The 13,656-nt window shown below is 46.4% G+C and overlaps 1 protein-coding gene across 1 annotated transcript; it reads left to right on the top strand.

Annotated features, from left to right (window-relative positions):
* The first annotated feature begins 5,316 nt into the window (after positions 1–5,316).
* On the top strand, positions 5,317–12,518 carry ZNF488 (zinc finger protein 488). The gene is made up of 3 exons (XM_074155178.1): positions 5,317–5,535; positions 8,985–9,213; positions 11,323–12,518. The coding sequence occupies exons 1-3, from the start codon at positions 5,317–5,319 to the stop codon at positions 12,516–12,518; spliced, it is 1,644 nt and encodes a 547-aa protein (XP_074011279.1).
* The last annotated feature ends 1,138 nt before the right edge of the window (positions 12,519–13,656 follow it).

The raw sequence follows: 13,656 nt of genomic DNA, 5'->3' as shown, positions 1-13,656 counted from the left end.
ATCCTCCGTTCCTTATAACAACGGAGAATAATAAGCGCCGCGGACAGAAGCGCTCCGCCTGCATCAGCTCAGTTCCGTTAATATCTGCAGTTTATTGTGCGTGACGCGGTGTGCCCGGTCGGGGGCTCCTCAGGCCGACAGACCTCCTGGTGGCATCAGAGGCGGTTCTGGCAGCGGCCACAGGAGCGCCTTGGCAGGAAGTCACAGGTTACGTGCTGCAGGGGAAACGCTGTCACGCTTCTGAGCAGAGAGGAGTAAGTTAAAAGGTGAAGGAAATGATGGTTCCGGTACTTAGTATTTCTTTTTTTATTTATTTTTGCCCTATCGGTTTTGTCGGCTTGGCAAATACCAGAGCTGTCCTGTTGGTGTTAGTCCCTGGTCTGGAGAAAGTCTGGAGTGGATGTAGAAGCGGCTGGGGAGACTGGGGGGTGATGCTTTCCAGCATCAAATACGTGCATCAGGTTTTATGAGTAACTTCTGTGCTGTTGGGTTGGGGTTTTTTTTCCAACTGAGATAATTGCTTCGAAAGTGATATCACTATATGCAAATCAGCCCACAGTTGAAGTGGAAGGTGAAGGTGAAATGGAAGAAGCTATGGATTTTTTTAACAATCAAATTAGTTTAAGAGAAACAATTTTTACTATCCCCTTCCATTTGTGATTGTGAAGAGCTGAATTAGTTAATTAAGTTCTGCCTGAAAAGTTTCCCCTCTTGCAAAGGCGATTCATTTGTTTCCTTCACGTTGGCAAACTTGATCGCAATATTAAGCAAGGCTGCGGTGCTTTCGCGACCACCAAGAAACTCCAAGTGATAGCACAGTCCGGCAGGGTCGCTGCGGCAAGGAGAATCGGGCCAAATCCGATGAAAACAGGGAGACAGGGGAGTCTTTGGTCGAATCGGTCTTTCTACATTTGGGCAATTCCAGACATTTCTTAGAAGAGCTTGCAGTGACATCTGAAGGCCGTATAGCAGAAAATCAGGGATCTGAAAAGCAGCTCAGAGCTGTTCCTCCGCCCTTCTCTCGCTTCCCCTCTCTAGAAACATATTTTTCTCATGAGGTGAGGGAGCTACGTAAGGGTTTTTCAGGAAGGCAGAAGCTGTAACCCCAGTTAGTTAATGGGAAGGTGAGCAAGCGCTAGGAAATGGGGAGAGAGACCCAGAGAACCAGGGTCCCAGCTTGGAGGAGCGTTCAGGAAACTAAAAGATGATCAGCAATTTGCGTGCTGCTTCTGGAAGCGAGCTGGCTGGGAGCAGTTGCTGTGAGCACCGTCTCTTCCGTGTGCTTGTTGATGGAACACCCGCGGCTGCACAGTCCACGGAGGGGCTGCCTGCCCGTAGGTACTCGGTGTTTGACAGATCTGTCACACTTCTCAGAAATCAAGATGCAAAATCCATCACTCAGGGACATGGTCTATGTGTATCAGATACTCTCTGGGGGATGGAGAGGCCATTAAGCAGCGAGTCCCTAAACTCATCCGTATGAGGGATTCGCATCGGTGACAGATAGAATATGGAGAACACCCATCGTCTAACAGGTGATCCGACCCTGATCTGCCACTAAACCGCTCTAAATATTAATTTATTTCACCCTTTCAGAGACGTGGCGGGGGGTGTGTGTGTGTGAGCCCGGAGGGATAGGAGCTGCTCATGCAGAAGGCGAGCCGGAGCAGCAGGATTGTGTCTCTGGGAGGTGACGGCTCTCCCAGCGCTGCGTGTCCCTGCCTGCGTGGAACGGAGCTGAAGATCTGACCTTCACACAGAGGCTTAGGACAGAGCTCTGTAAACTTTGCCGTAGAGCAGAAAAGGAGTGAGTTAGTCAGATGTAGCGAATTTAGAATCACAGAATTGCCCAGGTTGGAAAGGACGTTTGAGATCATCGAGTCCAACCATCAACCTCACTCTGATAAAAACCGACTCTAAACCGTATCTCTAAGCACCACGTCTGCCCGGCTTTTAAATACCTCCAGGGATGGTGCCTCAACCACTTCCCTGGGCAGCCCATTCCAAGGCTTAATAACCCTTTCAGTGTAGGAATTTTTCCTAATATCCAATCTGAACCTCCCCTGGCGCAACTCGAGGCCATTTCCTCTTGTCCCATCGCCTGTTCCTTGGGAGAAGAGACCGACCCCCACCTTCTCTGTTTCAAAAAGAGAGTGCTGTAAATTTAAACTACACTCCCTCCCTGACATCACCCTGACCAAACCCTATAAAAACCAGTACCTTTGGAGCCACCTCACCCCTTTGGAGACCTCTAATCTGCTGTTTGAGCAGAGACAGCGCGCCCAGAAGCTGTGGAGATGAAGAGGCTAAAACCACCAGGGACTCAGGGGATGTCCTGCTGTCACTTTGTCATGGGACGCTGTGTTATACTGAGATGTTACACTAGATGGTGCATTTGACAAATTATTTGAAGAGATGGGTCTGCCCATGCCAGAAGCTTTTGGCCTAGGGCTGACCCTAACGTTTGCTGTGTACACACAGAGCATCTTTTCATAACTTCCCACAAAGTTAACCCTTCCATGTAAGAGCTGAATGTCACCACAGCTGCCAAGGCTGCACTTTGAGACTTCGGCGTTTATGCCTGTAGGTTTGAGGGGCTTTTTTTGCCCATCACAGGTCTTTGACTAATTCAGAAGTCACTTAGCAACCAGCAAACCGTAATGGCATATTGAGTGTGAGGGACGCTTGAGTTTGAGGAGGGGAAAGATCTGTTAGAAAGTATGTGCTATTCCTTATTAACCTGCATTTCCTAATTTCTAGGCGAATTCACTGGAACTGAAGATGTGCACATACTGATTTATTCGCTGGAGAATAAATATTGATTTATTTGCCCCACGGTCTTTTCCATGGAGCAGTGCTTCTAAGGAGGAGCCATGGTTTCTCTTCCCCCTCCCCAGAAGGGTGGATGATCCTGCAGGCCCGTGGGACGGTGTGTACGGGCAGAGACCTCTATGTCCAGGGCACTAATTATTCCCTGCCCTTCCCCTTGGGCGTGTGGAAGCCCCTCTGTGCTCAGGATTTGGGGCAGGGGAGTAGGCAGCACAGAGAGCTGATGGTTGCAGCTCTGTCTTGCAGGTGACAAACCCAGAGTGGGGCAACAGCATCTCCTGCCCCTTTGGGAATCCTTCTTTGGGACATACATTATGGCAGAAATCACTAGGTGGTGCTGTTACACGTAATTCTCACACTTTTTCTTGGTACCCGCACATTTTCAGGCATTGGAGAAACGGTTCTTGTTCGGGTTGGGTTTACAGTACCTCTTTGAAAAGCTGCTGAAATAGAGAAAAGTATCAGGGAGTGTGACTTCTTCCGACCCTCGTGTCTGTGCTTGGGCTGAGATTTCTGGAGGAGGAGCCCAACCGCACACAGGTAGCACCTTCCTAGGGGAAGTGTGTGTGCTCAAATCCAGCATCCTTCCCCATGGAAAACTCAGCTACGAGGATCCTGGGTTTCTGTTTCCTCTGGAACGACCGCAGTGTGCCACGGCACAGCACTGCCTTAGTTTACGTGGAGAAATTCAGATTAATTTCACAGAAAGGGAAATCTTAGTAAGAGGAGTTGCCTTCTGGGCACGTGGATATGTGAAATAATGTCAGAAGAGACTAGGAATTTCCTGAATGTGAATTCTTTAGAAAAGAAAACTGGTTCGGGTTATAATTTATTTCTAAACTTTTTCTTATTCAGAGATACTTCTAAGCATTTTAGATCTCAGATTTAATTTCTGATTCATAGTCATAGAATGGTTTGGGTTGGAAGGGACCTTAAAGATCATCCAGTTCCAACACCCTGCCCTGGGCAGGGACACCTCCCACCAGACCAGGTTGCTCAAAGCCCCATCCAGCCTGGCCTTGAACCCCTCCAGGGATGGGGCAGCCACAGCTTCTCTGGGCAACCTGATTGGTTTGGAACTTTTACTTTTGGTGTTAGTTAAAATAAATAGGCCTTGACTGTTTCCATTTATTAAAAATGGGTATAGTTTACATGGAAACAGAAATACATATGAATATGTTGTGTTTATTTAGGTAGATTTTATATATTGTTCAAATGCACACGTAGATCCCATCATTCTGTTCTCGCACCAGTAGTAACTTCAGGAGATTATTGGGAAAGCAGGCAATGAAACTCGTCATCAACAGAAAGCAGAAACCCATTCTGTCCTTTTCTTAGTGACTGATCTCTGCCATCTGACCTTTCTTTCACCTTTTACATCCCACTTTTTGCCTTGGTTCTCTGGTTTGGGCCTCCATCCTTCAGGTGTTTAATACTCACTGCGTATGTAACCACGTATTTTAATGTTTTCAGGGTAGGGCCTTAGATCTTGCCTACCAGGAAGAAATTTTACTGAATTAACTATAGCGATTTATAAACTGATTTAGTTAAATCAGTGCAACTCTCCTGAGCGCTTTATATCACTTCAGTTTAAGTCATGAGTCAGGGAGTAACAAATCAATTCTGTTGGCAGAGAGTGAGAAAGATTAGACTGGATCTTCAGCCCTTCTCTCTCGGTATTTATTAGGCTAAGGCCTCTTCAGGGCTTGTTGCTGTTCTCTTTAATTTTCTCTGCCTAATGGACCTGATCCAGCTCCTGATGGCGTAAACGAGGGTTTTTCCATGACCTCCAGCTGGGAGCTGGAGATGGCAATATCTTTATTAAAAACCGAGAGAAGCTGAGAATGACAAATAACTCAAACCTGCCTCCTCGCCGCGTACAGAGTTCTCAGATTGTGGCTCATGCTGCAGAAACCGCCTCTGCTCTGAGAATTGGAATATTCTACGTTCAGGGCAGGACAATCCACCCTCCAGAGAGAGCAATCTCTGCTAACGTTACGCTGAGAGTATCCCCACGCGAAGAGTCACGATCTGATTCCGTTTTCCCAACCACAGCAGATAAGTAGGATCTCACGTCTATTTTGAGATGGGAAGAAAACAATCTTTTTGTCATTCTCCCCAGGTTTTGTGCATTCGGGCTGGATGGACTCGGGGCTCGGGTTATTCCTGGTTTTGTACTGGCTTAACCAGAGACGAGACTCACGTTGCGTTCCCAAATCAAAAAAGCACAGCTTTTGAAAATGCCATTTCAAAAAGTGCTTGCTGGTTTTTTTTGGTTGGTCTCCTTCTCTACCTTTCTTCACACTTCTACAAATGACTAATATTAAATAAGAAGAATACCTGAGAATAAGCTGAACAAGGATGTGCCGAGTTCCACTCTCTGAAAATTTTGCTTACTGTTTTGCTTATCTCATATCATGAGTGGTGATGCCCTTTTCTGTTTCCATCTCTGTTCCAAATGCAATGTCTTCTTTATTTTACAGGTTTATGATGGAACTTACGTCTTTGCCTAAATTCCTTTGGACAAGTGACAACAAACTTTTGCATCACCATTTTCCCGACATACTGGCTACTGTTCATACCACCCAAGACATTCCCGAAGAAGTCGTTTTCGGACCATGCATGCTCCAGAAGACCCTGCTGGACACTGTAGCTTTTATTGCTCTCAAGTGTTCTGACAGACGGAACATCCACTATGTATTTAAGGTAGGAGAAAGCAGCGTTTCACGTGAGTCATCTCAAAACGGGTTGTGCCATCCCTGAGAAGGTAACTTTGCCCAGGAGTAGAATTTTGGTTTCCTCAGCACAACTAACGACTCCTTCAAAGCGGAGAAGCAGCCAGCGCGCTTCTGATTTACAAGCTGTAGACTGGAGGAACCTCAGTGAAAATTTCCTTTGCAGGAAAAATACCAAGTCCTATTTCTACGCTGATGATTGATGACCTGCCCAGAGAAGCTGTGGCTGCCCCATCCCTGGAGGGGTTCAAGGCCAGGTTGGATGGGGCTTTGAGCAACCTGGTCTGGTGGGAGATGTCTCTGCCCAGGGCAGGGGGTTGGAACTGGATGGTCTTTAAGGTCCCTTCCAACCCAAACCATTCTGTGATTCTATGATGCTATGACCTGCTTCAGCACTGACAGGGAATTGGAGGAAAGAAGGAGAAATAGTTTAGAAACTTCCCACTCAGGTTTTATCATTGCAAAGGACAAAGGAGGCTTATCAGGAGGTGTGACAGCCCTGTGGGAGCAGAGAGGGATGACTGTGGCCTTGCACTGGTCCATGCAGGTGGTACCTCCGCAGCATTTATTGACAGATCTGAGCAGCACTAACCCACTTTGCTCAGTGATCCATAAAAGTAAAGCCACAGTGGCAGCGATCTACAGTATGAACTGTAGAAGATGACAGTCAGGCAACAAGTCCACACAACCTTCAGGTGGCCACAGCTTACTGCTATTAGTACATGGACCTCCTAAAGTTACCTTAGATACGTCTGCACTTTTCAGTCACTGTAGAGAAGGCACACGGATATGGCTGTGAAACAACAGGAACTGTCTTGTAAGGAAAGTCAGAAACCCCAGGACTGTGATGGGGTTTTAACTCTCCAGCTCTAGTTCCCAATTTTCCTTTTGGGAACTTACCCTTAGTGTTCCTTAGCCACTCTTTATCATAACATTTTCATTTGGACAATGCATATTTCTCAGGGTGGCCTCTTACCTGGGCTTTCTGGGTCTTGGAGTGCGTTTCGGTCACCGTTGGTCGAGATGGAGATGGGGAGGTGGTGTCTTACAACGTGAGGCCAGAATTTCCCATGTGGTATGGCATGGATAGATCTAGGAGAGATCTTAGGTTCTCCTAAGATTTCTGTGCTCTGGAGGAGAGCAATCCCAGGGAGTTCGTGTAGTATGGAAGATGCAGCTGTTGGGAGATACCCATTTGGCACTTTTGCCTTAAACAAATTAAGAAAGAGAAGAAGAGGCTTCAGGGGGTTTCTGACTATTTGTTTGAGTCTCTGGCACCAGTTGCTTGGACCATGTTATTAGTTCTCCAGGAGAACTACAAGCTCTTTGGAGAAAGATCTCTCCTGAAACGAGGCTTTATTTGTGGAATATTGCTGTGTTTCCTCTGGGAGAAATGACAGTTGACTCAAGAAAGAGCCCCAAAGGGTTTCTGCACTGGCAGAGCCCTCCAGAGGGATGGCTTTAGTGTTTTGCTACATTTGAGCTAAGTGATTGTTGTGCAGCCATGAAATTGGATGCCTGGGCTGGCTCAGATCTCCGTCTGTGGGCAGTAAATACATCAAATTCCCTGCAAGTAGCTGTTTCAGATGCAGTCGGTGGCCCCATGTCCTCTTAGCTACTCATCAGTAAGAGTAAACCTTCCAGAAATCAGGAACTATTGTTAAGCTCCTAACTCTGGACAGTTAATTAACAATTCAATCATGATTCTATGTTTTTATCGTAGCACCGAGGCGCAAAAAAGAAATGTGTTTTGATTTGTCGGCTATGGCACGAACGGAATATAGACAGGAATAATTTGGCAAGGTGGATTCTTCGCAGCTGAGGTTCCTGTTCACCACAGCCCTGTCCTTCACTCCTCCCTTCTCCACCTTCTTCAGGCTCCCTCAGCTCTTTCCCTGGAGTCCCGGTTCCCGGAGGAGCCGCGTTCCCTTTGACTTTGCTTGGAGCGTCGGGTGGACGCTCGGTGTTTCTGAGACACAGAAAGTAATAAATGACAGCCTCTGTCATAGCTATTAGTTACAACCCCCGCGTGTGGGTGGGTGTGCTTGTGGTGCTGTCAGACTTTTCTATTTCTCAATCATTGCTAATTACCACGGCGTTCAGCGAGAAGCAGTTACAGGGCATGCTGATTTATTTTCTCCCTTTTTCTAATTAACTCTTACCCTTAATGTTTCATTCTTGCACTCAAGCTACAGATGTGGTCATGCTCTTTTCATGGTAGGTAATAGTCGGAGAGAGTTAAAAACAGAGAAATAGCCAAAATACTGTTTCTGATACCGAACACCAGGGAATGGCTGCCCTGCAATTAGTGGAAAACAAAGAGCTATACGTTGCTCGGGGTGAGATTTAGATCACACTTGTCATTAGACATTTGTCATTTCCAAACTTCTTCCTTTCTAAACAATGACTTGGTGCTTCAAAAATTAGTTGAGGCTTTTTATGCGTGTAAATGTTGCCCTTGATCGCCCTCTGTTTCAGCCTCCAAGCGATTAAAATCTTCCCCGTCTTTCAGATGCTGCCGAGGACATAGATCTGCTGCGGTAAACACCAAAGAAAAACCTAGAAAGAAATAAATCGTTCCCTATTCGGAGCAAATGCAATAAAGTAACTAAGACGGGAGCCACACACGGAATGAGGAGCACGAAGCCAAATATTTTACAGTTATATTATTTCCAGAGCATGGTCAACCTGTGACTAAATGACTTAGGAGTCCTGTGGAGGAAGGAGTGTATGTGACTGAGGACGATGCCGTAATATACACACAGAAGGGAAATTTAATTTGAGCAGTAGAATTAATATTATTTTTTTAACTTCTGGGTGCCTGACCTTGCAACCTAAGCAACGTCTTTTAATTTAATCTGTTTGGTATTTCTGAATGCACACATACTGAATACCAGCCCCTCACTACTCTCAGAAATAATTTAATGAAAAGTATTCATCTGATGAGCTTTTATCTGTTTAGATACCTTGAAATTAATTTAACCGATGTATCAAAGGCAGGGATAGGAATATATAATAATATATTCTTTTTTTTCTGAAGAAGGAAAGAGATCATATAAGTGCTTCTTAGTTGCATTCATTAAATCTTAATTTTTACGTAATCTAGCCAAACAGTTACATATGCAGATATTGTCTCCTTGGGGTGTTGAATCAAAAAACTGAGATTATTCTTTTGCCTCCTGATCCGTGTCCTCTTGTGTCAGTGAAAACCTCCACATGCAGCTGCCCAGAGCGTGTGTCCATTTCCTGGCTCACACCGTGCTGGTCCAGGGGTCCTCACATCTCGTACCCCCCAGGCCACAGCCCCCCCTGCTCTGTGTGAGGCAGAGGACAGGCTTCAGTCTTGAACTTGATGGAAGTCTCTTTTGGGTCCCAAGACTTGAAACTTCCCTTTTTTTTTTTTGGTGTCCTGTCTCGCAGGTCGATGTTACGTCGGTGCACAGCCCCACAGGACTGCCGTGGATGAGGCTGGTACAAGCGGCTGCCAACAGCAAGGAGCAGAACTTGGAAGCTTACTTAGAAAACAGTCAGTTATACTATCGCTCTACTAGGAGAATCAATAAAAATGAGGAGCTGCTCGTCTGGTATGACGAGGAGCTTTCCAGCCTCTTGGGTTTCGATGAGATCAAAGCTCAGAGTCGCCAGAATGGTGAGTACTAAATTGTTGACTCAGGGGTCACCGAGGAAATAAGTGAATCCGCAATTTCTTTAGTATGCGGTGATCTTGGAATATAGGAAGTAAAACCCGTCTAAACCCATCTTTTAGCTGATCAGCTAAAAGAGAAGACCTTCTGCTTTGGGGACTGAGCTGGAGGCACAGAGCAAGAACAAGTTCACAGCTCTCAATGCCATTTTCATCGCTCCTTTCCAGCAGAGGATGGTGCACTAGGGATTAACGCCGACAGTTTTGAGCTGTGTAACAGATGTCTCTGCACCTGACTACCTTGGAATCCTAAAAGCCTAAAATATCCATTGGAAATACGCTTAATTTTTTAGCTCACCGAGGAATCAGGTATAGGCTAGTGTTTGGCTTTAGTCTTGTAAATGAGCAGAGCTGGAAGAAATACCTAACAACCCCAGCAGTGCAGCCTAGAGCACAGTGTGCCTGTGCAGCGTGGGACCAGTGGGAGCAAGGAAAAGGGTGTGATTTGCATTCTGAGATGCTGCTAGAGATTCACTGCTCTAAAAGAAATGGAGTTGGCAATTGTTGAAAAAAAAATAAAATATCTAGATTATGGAGAGACCAAGCAAATGAGTGTCAGGTCCATGCCAAGGTTGACTCCAGCTGTCATTTGCTCCAGACTTTGACGAAGTTAGACTGGAAAAAAAATCCCTTTCTGCATTCCCTTTGGTTGATTTAAACACAGCTGATACAGCTTGATTAGGAAGGGTTGGTAAAAGTGTGAGTTGCTAAATCTACGTGATAATGTACTTGCCTGTAAATTAATATTAAATTAACATATAGACACAATCAGAGCAGGAACCCACTAAAATGTTTTAACTGATTTCAGCATATTCTGTTAGCATCTGTGTAGACACACACTCTCAGCCCTATGCATTTCCCAAGCCGTATTGTGATCTACACAAGTCTATATTTAGACTCAAGACTTTAAACCAGCAGGAATAATGTTCCACCCAAACCAGACGTTATTTTCTGTGCCACGGGCATCTGTGCCTTGAGGCATGTGACAGTTTGCTGCAAGAGCAGGAGTGAGGGCTTCAGGCATTATCAGCAGATGATTTGTGAAAAGTATTCAACTTCCAGAGAATCTTATGCAGAAAATAGAGGCTCATGCCAAAATCTTTGACTTCAGGTCTAAACCACATTACTTGGGTATATAGAATTTAACAGTTGCTCTACTCTGCTCTGGTGAGACCCCACCTGGAGCACTGTGTCCAGCTCTGGAGTCCTCAGCACAGGAAGGACATGGACCGGTTGGAGCGGGTCCAGAGGAGGGCCACGAAGATACTCGGAGGGCTGGAGCCCCTCTGCTGTGAGGACAGGCTGAGAGAGTTGGGGGGGTTCAGCCCGGAGAAGAGAAGGCTCCGGGGAGACCTTATAACGGCCTTCCATTATCTGAAGGGGGCTCCAGGACAGATGGGGAGGGACTCTTGATCAGGGAGGGGAGCCATAGGATGAGGGCCAACAGTTTGAATTGAAAGAGGGGAGATTTAGATGAGATCTTAGGAAGAAATTCTTTCCTGTGAGGGTGGTGAGACCCTGGCCCAGGTTGCCCAGAGAAGCTGTGGCTGCCCCATCCCTGGAGGGGTTCAAGGCCAGGCTGGATGGGGCTTTGGGCAACCTGGTCTGGTGGGAGGTGTCTTTGCCCATGGCAGGGGGTGGGAACTCAGAGATCTTTAAGGTCTCTTCCAACCCAAACCATTTATGATTCAGCCTGTATTAAAGCCAGGGACTGACTTTGGAAACATAGACCCAAATCTGGGTTCAGACTTCAAATTGTCATAGAAGTTCCTATGTTTTAATCCAGATCATCGTGTACTGGCCATTTTACGTAATACTAACTTGGCTGGAGAGTCTAAATGAAATAATTTCTGCAGGTAGCACATGGAGGCAAATATGGGTGAACCATTTTCCATAGCAGCAAGGGGCCTGATTCTGCACTGGCTTTAGCGTTGGCCTGTGTGATCTTGACACAAGAAATACTTACGGGTTTTTTGTTTGTGCCAACAACAGGGTCAGGATCTGCCCCCGATGGTACCTTTGCAAAACTCATTCGTCTGTTGTCTGTTTCTGCAGAGCTGAGGTGCCAAGAATGTAACCGAGTCTTTAAATGCGAGCATTCCTATCTCTCCCACGTCCGCTTCCTGTGTGTCCCTGAGAAGAGCGCGCTGCTATGGAGGAACTTCCAGGACCCTAAGACTGAAAAGAGCAACTTATCTGAGCAGGGCACAAATTTCCACAGCCTGGCAAGGGATCTAGAGCTCAAAATAGCAGCTTGTAAAGATGATGCCCGTGGTCTCCCAGGAGAAAAGAGAGCGAAATCCGAAGAGGCCGAGAACAACAGAAGCAGGAAAACAGTGTTGTTGGAGAAAACCAATCATCTGAGCGAGGAACGTAACTGTGGGGGCAAGGAAGAGGCTGGGGGGGAGCATGCTTTGGCTGGTTCTTTCTGGAAGCTTAGTTCAGGGAGGCCGTCAGCTCGGAAGGACGCTTTGGAGCAGAAGCAGAGCGCTTTCACCGAGGTCAGGAGGATGAAGGAGAAGCTGAGGAACGAGAGACCGAAGGAGCCAGAACAGGAGGATGGCACGGCCCCGCTTGGTAAAGAGCAGGCATCAAAGGAAGCGTTGCTGAACTCCTCCGGTAGTGCTTTCTCCTTTGTGTGGCCCACCAGAGCCCGAGGAGAGCAGAAGAGCGCTTTCAGCAAGCCCAGTAAGTGTCTAGCAGAAAGAGCTGCAGTAAATTCTTCTCATCCCATGAGTGAGTCAGCAAAGAGCCTGGGGGAGCTGTCGGGCTTCGTTGCCACCACAGACATCATGTGCTGCAGCGCTCTCCTCGGCTCCAAGTTCTATGTCAGTGATTTGTGTAACGCTCAGATGCTGCAGACAAGCATCACTCGGAGCAGTGTCTTCCCATATACCTCAGAAGCCTGGCCCAAACAGGCAGGAGGACAGTTACAAAACACAACCACCACTTCTTCCTCCTCCTCCTCCTCTTCCTCCTCTTCCTCCTCCTCTTCCTCTTCCTTGACTCTTCTTCCCCCCACCTTCACCTCCTTTGGAGTGGCTGCCCAGAACTGGTGTGCCAAGTGCAACCTGTCCTTCCGCATGACGTCAGATTTGGTCTTCCACATGCGGTCGCATCACAAAAAGGAGTACTCCTCGGCCGAGTCCCAGTGCAAGAGGAGGCGAGAGGAGAAGCTGACGTGTCCCATTTGTCACGAGTACTTCCGAGAACGCCACCATTTATCCCGGCACATGACTTCTCATAATTAGAGCTGCGCAGGGAGACCTCACCAAGGGACTGGGCAGGCTGGGTAAAGAAGGGGAAGACGATTCACTTGTATCCATTTCTCTTTGAGTTTACATAAATTTCTTACAGGAAATCACTGTTTACAATAATTTATAATAGATGCTTTGCAAAGCAAAAAAAATAATATAAAATGTTTACAAGAGTCTGAGTGGGTTGTAAGTTTTGAAAACTCAACCTAGCCCTTGTCAATCTATTTTCGAGGAAATAAAATAGTGACATGAATGCAGACACGGTGTTGATTTGCAAAGAGTTGGGAACAAAATTATTTGTTTGGCAAAGAGATTTTTCTTTGCTTGTGTTTGATTTGCGGGTGTCTCTGCAGGACAGTGTGAATACAGAAGTAACAACCGCCTCATGGAACGAGGAATCTTTAAGCACTAAACAAATCAGAGCTTATACGCTAAAAGAAAAGAAGTTGCTGTTTTTAGCAGCTTTGGTGGACTCTCACTCCTTTATGTTAGCTGAATCCGCTGAGTCTGAGTAAAAAATTGGTATCTTACTGTCTCCTTGGCTTGGAAAGGGACTTGAAGTTAAGACTCTTATCTTGAAATTTGTGATCGTCAACAGCTGGCCAATAGACTGCCAAAGAGGATGTGACTTGTAAATCAGCGTATCCGAGTTCTGTTCTAGGCTCTGCCACGTTTGAAACATCTTTTACAAAGTCAAATCAGCCTGGATCTGTATCAAAATGCCACCCGTTGTCAACGTTACTGTGTAGACACAGGGAACAGAAGTTCTGCCCCGATCTTGCAAGATCCGTGTGACTTCAGAAGGTGTACAGATCTGATGGGGGTAGAGTTTGGGCTGTTGTTTTCAGGTTGGGCATACTAAAGAAAGTACCGGGTATTTGAGTTACTATTATCTACTGACAGATAGAATCTTTGCACTTTAATTGTGGAGGACAGGCTCTGTTCTGCTGACAGCGAGAAGAGGAATGTTCTTCACAAAATGACACAGGAACTGCATTGCATTAGAGCAGCTTGTCTGTCCTCTGGGTTCTACGTGGGCCAACTCCAGCTTCTTTGTAAAAGTGCCAGATTCTCTCTATAGCCTGTCCATATGAGACGTTTTTTCTCTTGCCTACTTTGGTTTGAGCTCTTA

The sequence above is a fragment of the Numenius arquata genome, chromosome 10, assembly GCF_964106895.1.
Source record: "Numenius arquata chromosome 10, bNumArq3.hap1.1, whole genome shotgun sequence".
NCBI classification, from domain to species: domain Eukaryota; kingdom Metazoa; phylum Chordata; class Aves; order Charadriiformes; family Scolopacidae; genus Numenius; species Numenius arquata.
Note: the sequence above shows the minus strand (reverse complement) of the source record. Positions and strands in the feature narration are given on the sequence as shown.

What these genes read in the sequence shown, in the direction of transcription:
- ZNF488 (XM_074155178.1), top strand. Translation starts at nt 5,317, where the DNA reads ATGATGGAACTTACGTCTTTGCCTAAATTCCTTTGGACAAGTGACAAC. An exon ending in ACATCCACTATGTATTTAAG is followed by an intron (nt 5,536 to 8,984) that starts GTAGGAGAAAGC and finishes CCTGTCTCGCAG; the next exon opens with GTCGATGTTACGTCGGTGCA. An exon ending in AGCTCAGAGTCGCCAGAATG is followed by an intron (nt 9,214 to 11,322) that starts GTGAGTACTAAA and finishes CTGTTTCTGCAG; the next exon opens with AGCTGAGGTGCCAAGAATGT.